The 18,640-nt window shown below is 41.5% G+C and overlaps 1 protein-coding gene across 1 annotated transcript in view; it reads right to left on the bottom strand.

Annotated features, from left to right (window-relative positions):
• Positions 1-18,640, bottom strand: part of PRKAR2A (protein kinase cAMP-dependent type II regulatory subunit alpha) — a 54,298-nt gene that overhangs the window by 3,615 nt on the left and 32,043 nt on the right. Inside the window, exons 6-10 of the mRNA XM_080934463.1 lie at positions 16,073-16,226; positions 9,673-9,774; positions 9,448-9,522; positions 5,071-5,136; positions 799-940 (exon numbers count right to left, since the gene is read on the bottom strand). Of these exons, the coding sequence (XP_080790589.1) occupies positions 799-940; positions 5,071-5,136; positions 9,448-9,522; positions 9,673-9,774; positions 16,073-16,226 (539 nt within the window). The remainder of the gene's footprint in view (positions 1-798; positions 941-5,070; positions 5,137-9,447; positions 9,523-9,672; positions 9,775-16,072; positions 16,227-18,640) is intronic.

The raw sequence follows: 18,640 nt of genomic DNA, 5'->3' as shown, positions 1-18,640 counted from the left end.
ATTTAAGTAATTTCCTGCACACACTATCCTAAACACACTATTCCTAAACACACTATCCTCTCAAGTTACAAGAGTGAATTTTAGAATACTGGGCACATGGGAACAGGGGTGCTTCTGCATAATACAGCAGGACTGTAGCAAATAGCAGGACTGTAGGCACAGTAGCAAATGCCTGTCTTGTTCCTCCATGGGCCTAGCCACCTGCCTCCACGCTGTTGCTTTCACAGGTTTGTGTGCTTATGTGCCTGTCTTACAGCATAGATTCATTGCTCAGAAATGATTTCTAGGGTGCTGGGGCACAGCATGTGCTTAGAATGTGCAAGGTTTTAAGTTTAATACCCAACACCTCCCCACCAAAAAAAAAAAAAAAAAAAGCTTTTGCTGTGAGACTTCATTCACACACACTATCCAGACCTAGATCTGAATGAGCATCAGCAGAATGAGTCCAGGCTGATAATAAGAAAAACAAACACAGGACCCTGTATATCAGAAAAAAATTAGTAATACACAAAGAATTTTCTTTTCCATTTTAAAATGTTTATTAGCACATTTCAGCTATACATGATAATAGTTTTTATTATGGCATCTTTATGCATGTAGAATTCTGATCATATTTACCCATCTTACCATCCCCCCTCTTCCCAGCTAGTTCCTATCCTGCCCTTCTCATTTCATGTCTTTCTTTGGGAGGAAGGGAAGATAGACTTTAACTAGGATTATGTCTCCCTCCCCAGCTACCACTGACTGCCTAAAGTTGGGGTAGGCCTTGTAAGCCCCTCACAAAAATTCTTTTCTTACCTAAGCATTTGACATCTCCAACCGCATAAGCAGAAGCAGCTCTTGGTTTGTTGGTAACCAGGGCGAGTTCTCCAAAGTACTGCCCCTTATGGCAATGGGCGATTTCAACCTCCTGGTTCCCACCATTCTTGTTCGTTTTAGTCTGCAACAGATTAACAATGTGATCCTGGCTGATTCTAAGATCACAGCTGGGCATGTCCAGTTATACACACTCAAATTCCTTTTTCAGAAAGTTCAACAAAATTACTGAGGAATTCACATTGCAGAACCTTTTAACTGTACTCTGTAAACACAACAGATAAATCTTTGTGGCTCAGTACAACTGAAGGGTGGTTTTACCTGGGGCCCCACCTAGGCCCTAACACGTGTTAGGTAAAAGCTAAACATCCAACATCTGTGGAGATTACACATCCTGGGAGATGTGATTAAAGCACAGCTGAAGCCCAGCAAGGTCTTTTGCTAATTCTTCCATTAGTCACGAACCGAAGCAGAAGAGAATGGGTTGGTTTAAGGCAATTTTGAATAGTTCTTTGGTGACAAGATTTTCTTTCTTTTTTTTTTTTTTTTAAAGATTTATTTATTTATTATATATAAGTACAGTACACTGTAGTTGTCTTCAGACACCAGAAGAGGGCATCAGATCTCATTACAGATGGTTGTGAGCCACCATGTGGTTGCTGGGATTTGAACTCAGGACGTCTGGAAGAGCAGTCAATGCTCTTAACCAATGAGCCATCTCTCCAGCCCCCCCCCCATTTCCTTCTTTTTTTTTTAATATTTATTTATTTTGTGCATATGAGTACACTGTAGCTGTCTTCAGACACACCAGAAGAGGGCATCAGATCTCATTACAGATGGTTGTGAACCACCATGTGTTGCTGGGAATTGAACTCAGAACCTCTGGAAGAGCAGTCAATGCTCTTAACCACTGAGTCATCTCTCCAGCCTGGTGACATTTCTTTTCAAGTACTTCCTGCACTTACACCTGAGCTATGCCTCCATTCTGAACAAGTTAATGACATCCTTCAAACATATGTGCTATATTGTATCACTACACTGGGTTTCTTATTTCTCATGAATCCATCTGCTAAGTAAGGCAGTAACAACAAATTATGAGAACCAGTCTCTGTCTCTAAGAACCACAAATGTCACAGGCAGCAACAGCACCTCCCTCAATTAGTAAGACAGAGTCTTACTTTCTGGCTTTGGCTAGCCTGGGACTAGTTATGTACAGTAAGCTGGGTTGGTTCCAAGTGCTGGAGTTACAGGTGTGAGCTACCATGCCTGGCTAATCCTTTGTTACTTTTTAAAGATAATTTTCCCCAGTTTTTGAAAATAAGTATTTTATTTTCATATTTGTGTGTGTGCTCGCACATGCATGTGCACATGCATGTGGGTGCAGGTGTCATGAAATCCAGAAATGTGTTACATTCCTTGGAGCTGGAGTTACAGGAAGTTGTGAGCTGTGAGTGCTGGGAACCAAACTCAGGTCCTCTGGAAAAGCAACACGTGCTCTTTAACTGCTAGCTTTTCAGCTCCTTAAAGAGAGTGTCTTACATGAGGGTTTACTTATTGGCTCTATGTGTATATGCGTGAACCTGCTTGCTTGTATGTATGCATGTGCAGGTGCCCATAGGATCCAGACGGAAAGTCAGAGCCACTGGAACTGAAGTTCCAGGTGATTGGGATCTACCTGATGAGTGCTGGGAACCAAACCTGGGAACTTTCTGCAAGAGTGAGTGCTCTTAACCACTAAACCACTGCTCCAGCCCCTTAAAGGAATTTTTCAAAATGTTATTTTATGTGTGTTTTGCCTACATGTGTGTCTGTGCACCCCAATGGTGTAGGCTGAAAAAGAATGTCATATCCCCTAGAACTGGAATTACAGACAGTTGTGGGTGGCCATGTGCTGGGGATGAAATCTATTTTCTAGAACAGCAGCCACTGTTCTCAACTACTGACCCATCCCTAAAGGAAATTAATTGATTGGTTGATTGATTAATTAGTTTATTTTTGGTTTTCCAAGACAAGGTTTCTCTATGTATCCTGGATATCCTGGTACTTGCTCTACAGACCTCGGAGATCTGTCTGCCTCTGCCTCCCAAGTGCTAGGACTAAAGGAGTGCCCCACTACTGCCCAGCTCCTAAAGGGAATGTGCGTCTATGTGAAGAAGGTGTGTGTACCTGCATGTGCTGGTGTTGTGTTCCTGTGCATACAGCACATAAACACAGAGGTGGGTGCCCGCTATCCTCTTCTATCCCTTTTCCTATTCTTCTAGAGCAGAGGTTTTTCCTGAAGCAGAGCTTAATTATTCCTCAGGGTGGAGGCTAACAAGCCTCACCAATCCTCCTGTCTCTACCCATGTTGGAGCTGGGACCACAGGCATTCAGAGGGCGTCTGACTTGTTATGTGGGTTCAAGGATTCAATCTCGTTATTAAGCCTATACAATAACTGCTCTTAACTCTGGAGCCATTTCTCTTGTCACAATTCTTTCTTTAACTTTTTAATGTTTACATATTTTTGTGTGTTTACATGTGTTTAGGCATGCACATACCACAACTTTGGTCTAATAGTCAGAGGACAGTTTTTGAGAATCAGTTCTCTTTTTCTATTTTGTGGGTTCTGAGGATCAAACTCAGGTTGTCAGGCTTTGGAGCAATCACCTTTACCCACGAAGCCTTCTTTGCTGGTGGTGCTATTTATTGTTCTTTAAAACACTATGTTTTAAAGTATGTGCATATGGGCTTGTGCACATGAGTGCTCATAGAGCCAGAGAAAGAGATCAGATTCCCCGGAGCTGCTATGTGGGTGCTGAGAAGCAAACTCAAGAGCACTATGCATTCTTTCCCTGCCTTCTGTATTGCCTTTAAAAGTAAATTTAAACATGGATGTTCTAGTTTACATCTTTAGTCTTTCCATCCATGCACACTTTTAGCTCAGAAGCTGTTCTGCTGCTCCATGTGAACTTTGTATGCTTTCATGAGTATGTATGTACGTACGTATGTATGCATGTAAGGGCAGGGTTTTGTGGGGCAGGATCTCACTATGTAGTCCAGATTATTCTTGATTTCATTGTCTTCCTGCCCCTACATCTTCCCTACCTATAGCTTAAACCTTTACTAAATAATCTAGATTAGATTAGATTTAATATATACATATATATTTTACTATCTCAACAAATTTATGTACTCAAAAAAATGGAAATTTTGTTATGATGGATTTATTGGTAAAAATTAACCCCTTAAAGGTTGGGTGTGTAGCCCAGCTGCTACAATGCTTGCCTAGAACTCACAGAGCCTTTGGTTTGATCCCCAACACCAGATAAAATTGAGTATGGGCTACATGCCTATAATCACAAGCAGCACTTGGGAGGTGGAGTCAAGGGATTGAAAAATAAAGTTACCCTCAGTTATATACAGGGTTGAGTATGAAGCCAGCCTGGGCTACATAAGACATGAGGGGAGGGAGAGAGAGAGAGAGAGAAAAAGAGAGGGGAGGGGGAGAGATATAAAGAAGCTCTCAACCAACCATTGAACTGAGAATGGGTTCCCAAATGGAGGAGTTAGAAAAAGGACTAAAGGAGCCAAAGGGGTTTTCAACCCCACAGGAAGAACAACAATATCAACCAACCAGACCCCCCCAGAGCTCCCAGAGACTAAACCACCAATAAAAGAGTACACAAGGAGGGACCCAAGGCTCAAGGAGAGAAGAGGCCCTTGGCCCTGTGGAGGCTCAGTGCCCCAGTAGAGGGAAATGCCAGGGTAGGGAGGTGGAAGTAGGTGGGTGGGAGGTGAACACTCTCATAGAGGAAGGGGGAGGGGGATGGAAAAGGGGAATTCGGGTAAGGGGATAACATTTAAAATGTAAGTAAAGAAAGTATCCAATAAAAAATAATGATTGCATTTAAAAAAAAAAAAAAAAAGCCATCCTGCCGTCCATCATTCTTCCCAGCCACAGTCATCAGTCCTCACTGTCTCTCCATGGCTGCCTACGGCTCACGTAATGCAGCCTTTCCCTAGCAGTCCTAGACCATGGATGCTTTCCTTACTTCCAACCTTGTGTGTACCTGTTATTACATAACGCTCCTATATTTGTTAGTGCTTTTGTGTTTCTTATTGATAGCTTAGTAACCTTCATTTCACTAGTTTTGTGAGAGAAGCAAAATCAGGATGGGGAAAATGTACTAAATCTTTATTAGTGGTAGTTCTTCAGAGAAAAATGGCTTAGTTCTCTAAAGTCCAGGCCACATGCACAGTACACCCAAACTCACCTTGCTTCTAATCAGGATTCTCACTTCTCCAGACTCTATAATATAAAAGCTGTCAGCCTTTTCACCCTGAAAGAGAGGAAGCAAGGTCAGAGACACACCCAGACTGTGAACACTGTCTGGCCTCAGATCTCCATCTCCAATGCTCAGGTGGATTAATGCCTAGCTTCTGTAACAAATTAGATGTCCCGATCAGTAAGGACATTAACACCATTATGACTAACATTTCTCTTTCCTCTTATGCACTCATATTTATCTCTAGGAATGTGACCAGGTTAACAACTTCATAGCATCTTTGCTCTGACTGCCAGTGCTGATGTGCTGAAACCCATTCCCAGGACCAGTAAACAAGAATATGCAAACAGTGTCAAAGTATGAGGTCTAGGAATAATCTCGATCAGCAAACACAATTCTCAAGAAGAGAAAGGGAGAAAGCTCAAGCACTGCAAGTCAAGCACAATGACCTGAGGTTCAATCCTCAGAGTCTGTGTTTGGGGTGGGAGGAGCCAAGCGTGGCAATGCATATTTGTAATCTCAGTGCTGGGGAGGCAGATACAGGTAAATCCCTGGGGGCTTGCTAGCCAGCCAGCCTGACTTGAGCAAGCTGCAGACCAGTAAGAGGCCTTGGTTTTTTACAACATCCCACCCCCCATAGGTTTGTCTGTATAGCCATGGCTGGCTGTTCTGAAACTTGCTTTGTAGAGTCCAGGCTGGCCTTGAATAAACTCAAGACTTCTACCTGCCACTATCTTCTGATTAAAGTATGTGTCACCACACCCAATGAGACCTTGGATTTTTTTTATTTTTATTCCATGTTTTCCTTTTCTTTCTTCTTTCTGTGGACTGAGCATGATCAATGACACTGAAGGTTGTCCTTGGCACCCACCCCCCCACACAGAAAGAGGCCAGCATGGATGTAGATGGCTCTATCTCTGCCTTTCTAAGCTTTAGGCTTTCTTTTTGCTTGGTTTCTTTTTGCTTTGGTACCTGGCTGAATAAGTCATTCAGGTAATTCAACAAATAATGTACTATGTACTTACTCCATGAAGGGCATTGTCCTAGGCACATGAGGGACGCATCAGTACATAAAACAAACTACCAAGAAATATGATAATCAATAAATGATAGTTATGTTGGAGGGTGGCAAGTGCTGCGCACAGAACAGAACAGGGACCACAGGCTCTCGGCTGGTGGTAGGTGGACGGGTTACTGTGTTCACAGTTTTGGGGAAGGTGAAATCTAAGCAAAAGCTGGAAGGAAGGAAGGAAGGCTCAGGCAAGCAGACAGAGGAGATGAAGCTTTTGGCTTGTTCCACTTTCCCACCCTCACAGTTAACTTCTGGGTCAAACCATGGACAATCCAATAGCAGTCATGTTGCATTCATTGGTTGCTTTGTTCTGAGAAGGGTCTGGCTGGCCTGGCATGCATTATGTCTGCTAGATTAGTCTCATTTTCATTAACCTTCCTTCCTCTGCCTCCCAAGAGCACTACCACACACCCACAGCTCGGTATGGGCTTTGTCCTCAGTGACAATCTGCCCTGTCAAACATGAGTCCTATGCTTGACCAACCACTTCAAACCCCAAACAGATAGACAGCATTTGAGGCTGAGTGAATCTAGTTCCAGCCTGGAATGAAGGCTCGTGCCTATAATCACAGCACTCAGTTAGCTAAGGCAGAAACACTGCTGTGAGTTTGAGACTAGCCTTGGCTATGCAGCTAGATCCTGTCAAAAACCTGAAAGACTTTTGTGTTATTGTTTGGATATAAAATGTCTCCCAAAGGCATTTATTTGACCACTTGGTCCCCATCCTGGAGACACTTTCTCTTGTTTTTGGAAGTTACTGAACCTTGGGAACATGGGGCCTAGCTCTGTCACTAGGATTGGGCCTAAGAGATTTACACTCTTCTGTCTCTGACCACGGCCTAACTTCATGCCTCCATGAGGAGCTGGTATCCCCTGAAACTGTGAGCAGAATAAATGGCTCCTCCCTTCAGGAAGTTGTTTCTGCCAGAAAGTTAGTCACAGAGATAAGCAAAAGAACTAACAAACCGTTGGCAAGTCTGAGCAAGAAAAGAAGCACAAATATTATAATATTATAAGGAATGGAAAAAAGAGCACTGGTCTGTGCACGTGCTACTGAAATTTCAAAGACAGGACAGGACCACGTCTAGGCCAATAACTTGAGATGAAAGAGAGGAGCCCTAGGGATGGCCAGCACACCCAGCCTCACTGGCTAGCATGTTGTACAGACAGTATGTCATGCACTGTAGTGCAAATGTGTAATACTGTAGAGAAGGGTTCACGCTATGCTTTAAGCAGAGTAATGTGGGTGTTTTTTCCTATACAGTTCATCGCCTTAGTAAGTTTATAATATAAGTGTAAGCAAACTTTTACTTCATAAAGTAAACATGAACAATTCATGGCATTTGTATTCCGCATATTCAAGGAAGAAATTGAGTTTTGCATACACTTGTTTAAAAAAAAAAGCCCTTGCAGTTACTCTAGAAGCCAAGCTGAAAAGTTTCCTTTACAAAGTAACATGGATTAGTTATCTATTCTACACTCTTACTTTTCCCATGTACATCATCACAGTGGGCATTACTTGAGTCTTGTTTACCCAAGTCTTCAACTATATAAATGCACCTCCCAAGCAAAGCCACCCCGAGCTGGGACCTGGGATGAACAGGATACTTCTGTCAGTGCTCTAGTGGGCTCCCTCCTCCTTTCACCATAAGTTTGACGAGCTCTCAAAGCTCAGGTGGGGCCAGTTCTATGTACGGTACATAAGCACAAAGGCCTGGGATTCACACTGATCTGAAACCATATTCCTCATTGCAAATGGGTTCAAGGACAGACACACTGTCCAACTCAGCCAGACACCTTCCCCAGTGGTCTTGTCAGACCCATGGGCAAATAAGTTTATATCTGGAAAAGTCCCTAAAACTACTTATATGTGATTAAACTAGAAACACAGTAAACAGAGAAAATTACATTTTTAAAAGCCATTACATGTAGAACAGGAGAGCCAAAAATTGTCATGTAGCTGAGGGTGGTCCTGAACTCCTGACCTACTTGCTTCCACCTCCTACATGCTGGAATTTTAGGCATACACCACCATGCTAGCTTGAAGTCGTCTTTAAGTATAATGGTCCAGTTTACTGTGGTGATCTTACACTATCCAAAAATAACTTCTGAAAAAGATACAAAGGATCTATATATAAGGACATCTCATAGATCTGATTTATCGCTAGATGCCGAGGATTCTGGTGTCAGCACAGAGACAATGGAGATCATAAGCCCCAGTCTTCTCTGATTCTAGCACAGATTTATAAAGTTTACTTAGAGTCAAAAGAAAATAATATCCAGGGCTGGAGAGATGGCTCAGTGGTTAAGAGCACCGACTGCTCTTTCAGAGGTCCTGAGTTCAAATCCCAGCAACCACATGGTGGCTCACAACCATCTGTAGTGGGATCCGATGCCCTCTTCTGGAGTGTCTGAAGACAGCGAAAGTGTACTCACATAAAATAAATAAATAGATAAATCTTTAAAAAAAAAAAATAATATCCAATAGAACAAATGACAGAAGCCCACCCCCAAATGAATGGGAGTCTGCAATCACAGTAACTTTGACAGCTTCCAGGTTTAGGACAACTTGATGATACAAACAAAAAGGACTAAGGATGCAGCTCAGTGGCAGAAGACTTTGCTTAGCATGTGAGTTTAGTCCTTGGTACTTCAACTAAAAAAGGCAGCAAGACATCTCCGTGTCTCTGGGAGATAGGCATCAATGAATTTTATTCAGAGGTCTCTGTAGAAGGGGTGATATGAGCTTCCACTAGTGGGGAATAGTATTTTTTTTCCTTTCTTTCCTTTCTTTCTTCTCTCTCTCTCTCTCTCTCTCTCTCTCTCTCTCTCTCTCTCTCTCTCTCTCTAAATAGCTCTGGCCTATTTCAGTGAAGACACTTAGCTATCTTCAGACACACCAGAAGAGGGCATCAGATCTCATTATAGATGGTTGTGAACCACCATGTGGTTGCTGGGATTTGAACTCAGGACCTCTAGAAAAGCAGTCAGTTCTCTTAACTGCTGAGCCATCTCTCCAGCTCTCTGTTTTATTTTTTTAAGACAGGGTTTCTCTGTGTATCCCTGGATGTACTGGAACTTATTCCACAGACCAGGCTGGCCTTGAACTCAAGAGACTGGCCTGCCTCTGCCTCCTGAGTGCTTGGGTTAATGGCATGTGCCATCACCACCCAGCTTACTTCCTCCTGAATGCTGGCATTACAGATGTGCATTACCATACTAAGTCCACAAGCAGGACACTGTTCCTTCAGATGGTGACTTCCATAACAGGAGCTGTGTGAGACTCCGACTCACCTGAGTGATTATTCGCTCTCCATCCTTATAGATCTTTTCCCCGATCACATCCACAATCTTCATTCGTTCTGACATCTAAATAACAGATACAGTTATACAGTATAAGGATATAACCTTGGCTGACTGTTACTGTTACAACTAGGTTAGAACGGTATTATTTGAAAACCTAAGAGTAGTTTTAATAGCTTTTCCTAAACTACATAAACAGACTCTTATAAACTTTACCTCTAGTGATTTAAAGAGTGGCACAGACTCAATAAATGATTCAAACATCTTCCTTTTCTTTGCATTGTTTTTCACTATGATTCTTCTAAAAGTCACCCGGTCCTACAAGAAAAAACAGGAAAATTCTGCTATATGTCTGTGTAGAGAACGTCAACGGTTTAAACAGCTGAACCACCACTAGAGAACTGGAAGTCACTTATCAACAGAGTTTAATGATGCTGAAAGGAAAACACCCTCCAACTTGGGCAGAAGTCTCCAAACTGTTGTTTGCTGCTATGCTGAGTGAGTGCCACCTATGGGCCTAATAGAACACAGAACAAACTTCCCATTAGATCCTGGGCGCTCATAGGTATTAGACAGTGCCAATACCTGGGTGTTCATGGGTATTACAAAGTACCAATACCTGGGTGCTCCTAGGTATTTATTACACAGTACCAATAACTGGGTGCTCCTAGGTATTACACAGTACCAATACCTGGGTGCTCATGGGTATTACACAGTACCAACAGATAACCTCCAAAAAAGACAAATAACTTGTCAAGAGTTTGTAACTGTAATAAAAAGAAAACACTAAAATATACTGGACCCATGGCCTTAATCAATACTTAGGAGGCTGAAGCAGGAAAACCATACATCCAAGATCACTCTGGGCTAAAAGGTGAGCTCCTAGCCAGCCTGGATGATAGTGCAACCCTATCTCTAACAAAAACAAAAAGAAAACAAAGCATAAAGTCAATAAGAATTTTTGCAATTGCTATATGCTGGAGAAAATATAAAGAAAGTATATAGTTCAAGATAGCATCTGAATTGAAATGTACTAGGTCAAAGTACAGAAGGCAAACATTTCCAGATGGACTCCAGGGCACAGCAGTGTAAGCCTGTGATCTCAGACACTCAACAGACAGAAGACTCAACAGCAGGAGGCCTAACTGAGCAACTTAGTTCTGTCTCACAAGAAAATAAAATGGTTTTGGAACTGGATCTAGTTAACAATATTTTTCTTCTACCTCTGGCTGTCAGAGATGAATATTTTTACACACGGTAATGCCATCTTAAACACAAAGGCTGAAGGATGAAGATCAGAAGCCTCAACACAGAAAGTGCAGAGTTGCAGCTGCTTAGCATCTTTGGTGACAGGCAGGAGCATGGCGGAAACTACACAGGAAGCAATATGGTTTTTATGGGCTCTAGTCCATTAGCCCGGAATTGCAGGCCTTGTCTCATGCCAGGACTCACTTATTAATCACAGAAGTCACTTACATTCCCAGTATGGGCAGCTGTGGGCTCTTCCTCCACTGCTCTACACTACAGTGTACTATTTTACAGTTCTCTGGCATTGAGTTAAGTTGGCCTCCATTTTCTTCACCCTTCACCATCTGCATGCTTGACAGGAGCTACACAGTCTTTACTGTTCTCAGAGGATACATCATCTGCCATTGATTTCTGAATTCTAAAATTTAGAACTTATCACATGTGCTGGAGTTGATTCAGCAGTTAAGAGCACTGTCTGCTCTTTCAGAGGTCCTGAGTTCAGTTCCCAGCAACCACACAGTGGCTCATAACCATCTGTCTGGTATGTCTGAAACAGTTACAGTTTGAAGATGAGCTACAGTAGATTCATATACATAAAATAAATACATGTATCTTTAAAAAGTTACTTTCATACTTTAAAATATTATGCCATTTTCATTAAAATTTAATTTCTGTATATTTTCTGAGCTAAACTAGGCTAAAAATATTGTAGAATGAGGGCAATTAAGACTGAAACACTGTTGCTGGGTACAAAGGTACATGTCTTTAGCCCCAGTACTTGGAAGCCAGAAGCAGAGGAGATCTCTGTAAGTTTGAGGCCAGCCAAAGCTACATAGTAAAAGAAGGCTACCCCTAATGCCAATGCCCTCTTCTGGTGTGTCAGAAATCAGCTACACTGTACTCATACACACAAAATAAAGAAATATTTTTTTTAAAAAAGGTTAACCTTCTTTAACAACAAAAAAGAAGGAAGACTTTTTTCAGTGACTCATATATTGGGGTTCCTGTCCCATCAAATAAGTTACTTATCTATCTATCTATCTATCTATCTATCTATCTATCTATCTATCTATCTATCTATCTATCTATCTATTTATCTATCTAACTTATTTGTTGACAAGTTCTCATGTATGCCAAGCTACTCTTGAACACACCACATAACCAGAAAATGTGCTCCCATGTCTGGTTTTATGCAGAGTTGGGGACTAAATTCAGGGCTTCCTTGTATTCCACCACTGAGCAACCTCTCCCAGCCGAATCTCATCCTGTCTGCATGACTATACTTCCCAGAACTTTTATTTTATGCTGTGCAAGGCCAGCTCTTGTGCTGTGAACAGCATTAAAAACAAAACAAAACAAAACACCTCAGATGCCCACCTAAATCTTGGGGAGTGGCCCACAGAGCAGTGAAGAGGAAACTTCCAGAGGCAGTAAGCACACAAGAGGGCAAAGAGCCCTCAAATTCAAATGAGAAAAGGAAAGTCACTTTTGGTCATGTTTGCCAAGAATTATCCTCTGACTGAGGGCAATGACTCATTTAAGCAGGAATGTGGGACATAGAACTCCTTGCTTATCCTCAGCAGGCAGTGCAAAAGTTTTGCCTTTGAATCCTGAAGTTGCATTTCGGGACGTAGGACAGAAGCTGCAAGAGAAACTCAGCTTGTAAAGTAACCAAATAAAGCAGGAAAAAGGCCAAAGCCCAGGGGCATCTTATTCATGGGTCACTAGTCCTATATCAGGGACAAGACTGAAGCAGTTTCAAGGAGGAGAGCGGGCTCCTTAACTACAGGCAGGTGGTGACCAGTACCATGGTCACAGAGAGTTGGTGCTACTATTCTCTGGTCATCTCACCTGTGCCAGGCCCTGCTGCAGCTACTTCTCTTATGTCCACAAGCCTACATCAAGCCAGAAGGCAGGCTATTTCATAGACCATTGTATTCATAAGTACTTTCCATATTACTTATATGAAGAGTGGATTGTATAATTTTCAAATGTTATGAGATTTTTCAGTATTTCCATTATTATGACTAAAGAATAAATACTAGGGCTGGAGAGATGGCTCAGTGGTTAAGAGCACTGACTGCTTTTCCAGAGGTCCTGAGTTCAATTCCCAGCAACCACATGGTGGCTCTCAACCAACTGTAATGAGATCTGATGCCCTCTTCTGGCAGGCAGGCATGCATGCAGGCAGAATACTATACATAATAAATAAATAAAGCTTAAATTAAAAAAAAAAAAAAAAGAATACTAATTTCAACTTTTCACACACAGCAGAAGAGGGCATCAGAATCCATTACAGATTGTGAGCCACTATGTGGTTGCTGGGAACTGAGCTAAGGATTTCTGGAAGAGTAGCCAGTGCTGAGCCATCTCTCTAGCTCTAATTTTCAATTTTTGATCTGTTAAAAATAATTTTACATCCCAGGATAGGGTGTACTGTGGTGGCCATTACTGTGTGTCTTCTATATACTTCAATTAGATCCTGCTGGTTCTCCAGGTTAAGCTCTATTGCCTCAGTGATTTCTGCTGAATGGTTCATCTGGGACATGGGTCTGTCCACATCTCCTGTCGGCTTTCTCAGCTAGAAGTCCGCCGCGGCTCCTTGTTCACGCTGTCAGGTTGCTGCACCTTCTGGGTGCCTCGCCTTCCCTGTTCTGAAGTCTAATATTAAAGTGATTGCTCCTTTTTTTATTGATATTTGCATAATGCATCTGTTTCTATCCTTACTTTTGACTTACTTTAATCATTGTATTTGAGTGAGTTTGTTAGATAGTGTATGGCTGGATCATTTCTTTCTTTTCTTTTCGTGTGGGGAAGGGATTCGGGGAAAGGTGGACAACTTGAGACAGGGTTGTAGCCCTAGCTGTCCTGAAACTCACGCTGTAGATGAGGCTGGCCTGGAACTCAGAGTTCTGCCTGTCTCTGACTCTCAAGTGCTGGGATTAAAGGCGTGGATCATTTCTTAAACTCAATTTTACAGGTTTTGTAATTTGTATATTTGCTTACTTTTTATTTTTCTTTTTACTTTATTTTCTAATTTTATGTGCATGGATGTTCTGCCAACATATAGGTCTATACAATCATTGTATCCAGAGGCCAGAAGAGGACTTGGGCTCCCTTAAAACTCAAAACTGGAGTTACGTGACTGGCCATATGAGTGCTAGGAATTCAAATCTGGGTCCTGTTGAAGATCAGCCAGGACTTCATATGACCCATTAAGCCATATTTCCAGCCCACTTTTATTCTTTATAGAGACAAAAGTTGCATCTAGTATTATTGGTGGGGGGTGTTGAGCAAAGGTACTTTAGTGAAGGTCAGAGGACAACTGTCATAGGTCAGTTCTCTCCTTCCATTGTGGGTTCTGAGGACTGAACTCAGGGCACCACATTTGTACAGAAAGTGCTTTTATTTGCTAAGCCGTCTCACAGACTGTTTGATTGAGACAGGGTCTTGCTTGCAATCCTATCTATCTTGGACTTCACTATGTAGACTAAGTGGTCTCATGTTTGTAGTGATCCTCCTGCTTCTGTCCAAGTGCTGGGATTATGACTGTTCCACCCCTGGCCTATTTAGATAACATACTAAATATCATATTAAAGCTTGCATCTACAATTTTGTATTTTCTGTTGTTCCTTGTTTTCTTTCTTTTTATAACCTTTGTTTCACTTTTTCCCACTTCCTCATGGATTAATTGAACACTTTCTGTAATTTGGTTTATAAAACTTGACTGTATCTCTATAAGATTTTTGGTTGGGGGGGATGGAGTATGACTATGTTGCCTAGTTTGACCTTGAAATCCTGGGCTTTAGTGATTTTCATGTTTCAAGCTTCCTGAGTAGCTGAGACTAAGAAACATACCACTTTGCTCTAGGCTTACATTATACATACACGAGTCCCATCAATGTACTGCAGAACTGGACTAGTTTGATAAATTTTACTTCAAACTGTCCTTCTGGCCTTTCTCCTTTATAAAATGTAGTTGTCTCAAATACTTTCTCATGTATAACAACCACCTCAATGTGCAAGCTCTTAATTAAACTGTCTTACGTCATTTAGGAAATGGAAATAAGGCTGCTCACTGTGTTTACCTGCATCTCCTCTTCGTTGTTCTTTTGGGTTTAGTGTCTCTAACTTCCTTTCTTCTATTATTTACCTTCTGAACTGGCTTTGGCCATTCCTTTAGGGTCAGTCTCCTTCAATGAGAATGTTCTCATTCTTGAAGGGTCTCTTCAGGAAGCAGACAACACTGGCTGACAGAAAGTGTTCTTCAGCACCTACTGTGGGTTTTCTGCATTCAAGATACTTCATGCTGTGTCCTAGGTTATCAATTTCTTGATGCTTTTCTTGCTTGAGACGCACTCTTTTTGTTTTTTTGTTTCTTTTGAGACAGAGTCTCACTATGCAGACTTAACTGGCCTGGAATTCACAATGTAGACCAGGCTGACTCTGAACTTATAGAGATCTACCTGCCTCTGCCTTCTAAGTACCGGGTTTTCCATTAGTTAGAAAGATATTAATTCTATGACATAAATTAATTTTTATAAGGAAAGCAGAAATAACTACAGATCCTCATTTTAAAAGTGACATATGGAAACGTAATATAAGATATTTTTGGAAGAAGAGTTACAAGTTATGGATATGAAACATAATGCAGAAAGAAACGAGGTAGCCAAGTGGTGGTGGTGCATGCCTTTAATCCTAGTACTTGGGAGTCAGAGGCAGGCAAATCTATGAGTTCGAGGCCAGTCTAGTCTACAAAATGAGCTCCAGGACAAGGACAGCCAAGGCTACACAAACTAATTCTTATCTTGAAATACCATAAACAAACAAATAAACAAAAATGAGGTAGACAGTAGATAATACACACAAGAACTACAGTGTTTTGCCAAAGACAACACTAAATTTCATTTCCCTGAGCATGGTTATTAGCATTCCTGATGATCTATCTACTGGGTATGGCTGTAGACAAAAGGACAGGTAGATGGCTGGACACAGAATAAACTGCTACTGGTACAACTAGAGATGGAAGTGTCACCTAGCAAAGGTTTCATGACAGCACCATCCCTGTTGCTGTTCCTCTTCTCTTCTGTGTGAGCATGTGTGCATGTGATAGTGTTTCATTCCACAACCATCCTGGGCTACAACTTAGTACACAGAGAGTTATCTCTTCTTTCTGTAATTGCCTAGTAAAAACAAGTAAATGTAGCAAGAACCCTGTCACTACAAGGATATAGACCACCCACATTTCTGTAACTTAGAATAAAGGATGTGTTGCTAAGTCCCTGAGGAAAATGGGAAAATGCATTTACATAAGACCTCTGACATCACATTTTCTGATAACTGGTTACAGAAGATAGTTAACACTCACCAGTCCCCAAAGGGAGCCGTCGGAGGTGGCAACAATGGTGGCAGCTCTCGGGGTATTGTACATCAGAGCTAGTTCTCCAAAACTGCCACGGTTGTCATAGTGACCAACAGAACGAGTTTGATTATCTTTTGTTACTAAAATGTCATAGGTTCCCCTAGAAGAATGACAAGAAATAATTAGTTACTTCTGAAAAGTTTAAAAACTGACTGATGCATATAAGATATAAGAGGGGAAGAGGGGAAACAGAGCTCAGTTGAGAGTGTTCACCTAGCATGCAGGAGGCCCTGGGTTTGAGCCCTGACCTAGACAAACCAGCCATAGAGGTTCATGTCTGTAATTACAGCACTGGGAAGTTGGAAGTGGGAGGATCAAAAGTTCAAGACCATCCTCAGCTACACAGTGAGTTTAAGGCAAGTCTAGGATACATAACATCCTGTCTCAAATAAGAACAAACAACATAATTTTGCTAAAACATTCAAATGATTTTTGCACTTAACACTGTAATTTTTCTTATTAAATTTTATTTGCATGGATGTTTTGCCTGCCTGAATATTTGTGTACCATGTACATGCAGTGTCAAGGAAGCCAAGAGGGTGTCCATTCTTTGCAGTTGGAGTTACAGATGGTCAAAAGCTACCATGTATGCATTATGAATCGAACCTGGGACCTCTGGAACTGCAGCCAGTACCCTTAACTGCTGAGCCATCTCTCCAGCCCTGCATTTTCCAGCCTTGATAAATTGACTTACTCAGTTCAGTGACTTTTTTGGAACATTGCTGTGGGTTTTTCCTGCAAAGACTTTCACTTCTTTTCCAGTATATGTACTTTCTTGACGCTTGTCTCACCACATGGGCTAGGCTTCAACACAAACTGTTCTAACTGGAAATGGAGAACACAGGTGCCCTTTCTCATGTTCAGTCTTCCTGGGAGGATGGAGGGAGTACGGGATCTTTCAGCTTAACCCAGGCTGGTCTTAAACTCCTGACCTTAGCTCCCTGGGTGTCTACAGAGATAACCCACTATGTCTTACATGATGAATAGTTTATTACAAAAAGATGATGAATCTTATCAAGTATTCTGTGGAAAGCATGGAGTTGACTGTAAAGTTTTTCTTTCGTGGTTTGTTAAAAACAAGAACTGAACTGATTAAAACAATTAAACAACTTTCTACCTATTATTGCAAATGATTGCTCAAAAAATACCCAAAACTACCATTTAGAGAAATGGACATGTTCCATGCACTAAGAAACAAACTTTTTCAGAATTTCTATAAGACAACTAACAATGTCAACAAATGACTCCAAGAGATCTTTGAGGGCTGGGGTGATGGCTCAACTGGCAAAGTGCCTGCATATCCGACAGTGGTGGCACTTTTAATCCCTGCACTCCAGGAGGCGGAGACAGATGACCCTCTGAGTTCCAGGATGGCCAGGACTACACAGAGAAACCCCGTCTTGAAACAATCAATCAATCAATCAAACAAGGCCATGGTGGCCTGCACATCTAATCCCAGCACCAGGAAGGCAGGTAGACAGATAACTGAGCTTGAAGGCTGGCCATCTTATGCTAATCTGCAAGTCCCAGGTCAAGGAGAGACCCTGCCTCAAGTTAGGTGGAGAGCACCTGAGCAACAAACAGCACCTGAGGTGTCTGCACTCTTACCTCTGAGCGTTGGTGCAGAACACTAACGTGTAATCACAACGTATACGAATACATAAGCACACTAAATCCTGGTAAATCATTCAAAAGAGATAAACTGAAAAGATTTATTGCAGGGCTACTCACCAGACAATATAACAGCAAAAATTAAAAACAAAAACAAAAAAACAATTATTCTGGGGCTGGAGAGTTGGTCAGAGGTTAAAAGCACTGGCTATTCTTTTGAGAACCAGAGTTTGCTTCCCAGAACACACATGGTAACTCATAACTTTTTGTAACTCTAGTCCCAGGGTCCAATGTCATCCTTGCTTTAGTGGGCACCAGGTACACACGAGGTACAAATCATAATTTAATATGTAATAAAATATATAAGCAATAAAAATATAATAAATATAATTTCATTATAATAATTAGCCAGCAGTACCAAGGACACAAAAGTTAACCAGGAAGTTGTAAAATTTTTCATTCAAAATTTTGAACAGGGGTTAGAGATATGACTCAGTGGTTATGAGCATTGGCTGCTCTTCAAGAGGACCCAGGTTTAATTCCAAGCACCTACATGGTAGATCATAATCATCTATAACTCCAGTTCCAGGGGATACAATGCTGTCTTCTGATCTCTGAGTAGCAAGCATGCTATATGATGTACAGACAGGCATGCAGGCAAAACATCTATACACATAAAGGTTTTTAAAATTTAAAAAGCCAGGAATGGTGGCACACATCTTTAATCCTAAGAGGCAGAGATTGCCAGCTTGACCTACATAGAGAATTCCAGGACAGCCAGGGCTATAAAAACAAACAAACAAACAAACAAACAAAAAAAAAAAAACCCAACTCTGTCTCAAAACAAACCAAATGTGAACAGGGCTGGAGAAATGACTTAGCAGCTAAGAGCACTTGTTCTTC

Source organism: Micromys minutus, assembly GCF_963924665.1.
Source record: "Micromys minutus genome assembly, chromosome: 21".
NCBI classification, from domain to species: domain Eukaryota; kingdom Metazoa; phylum Chordata; class Mammalia; order Rodentia; family Muridae; genus Micromys; species Micromys minutus.
The sequence above is the reverse complement of the archived record's forward strand: the minus strand, read 5'-3'. Positions and strand labels throughout refer to the sequence as shown.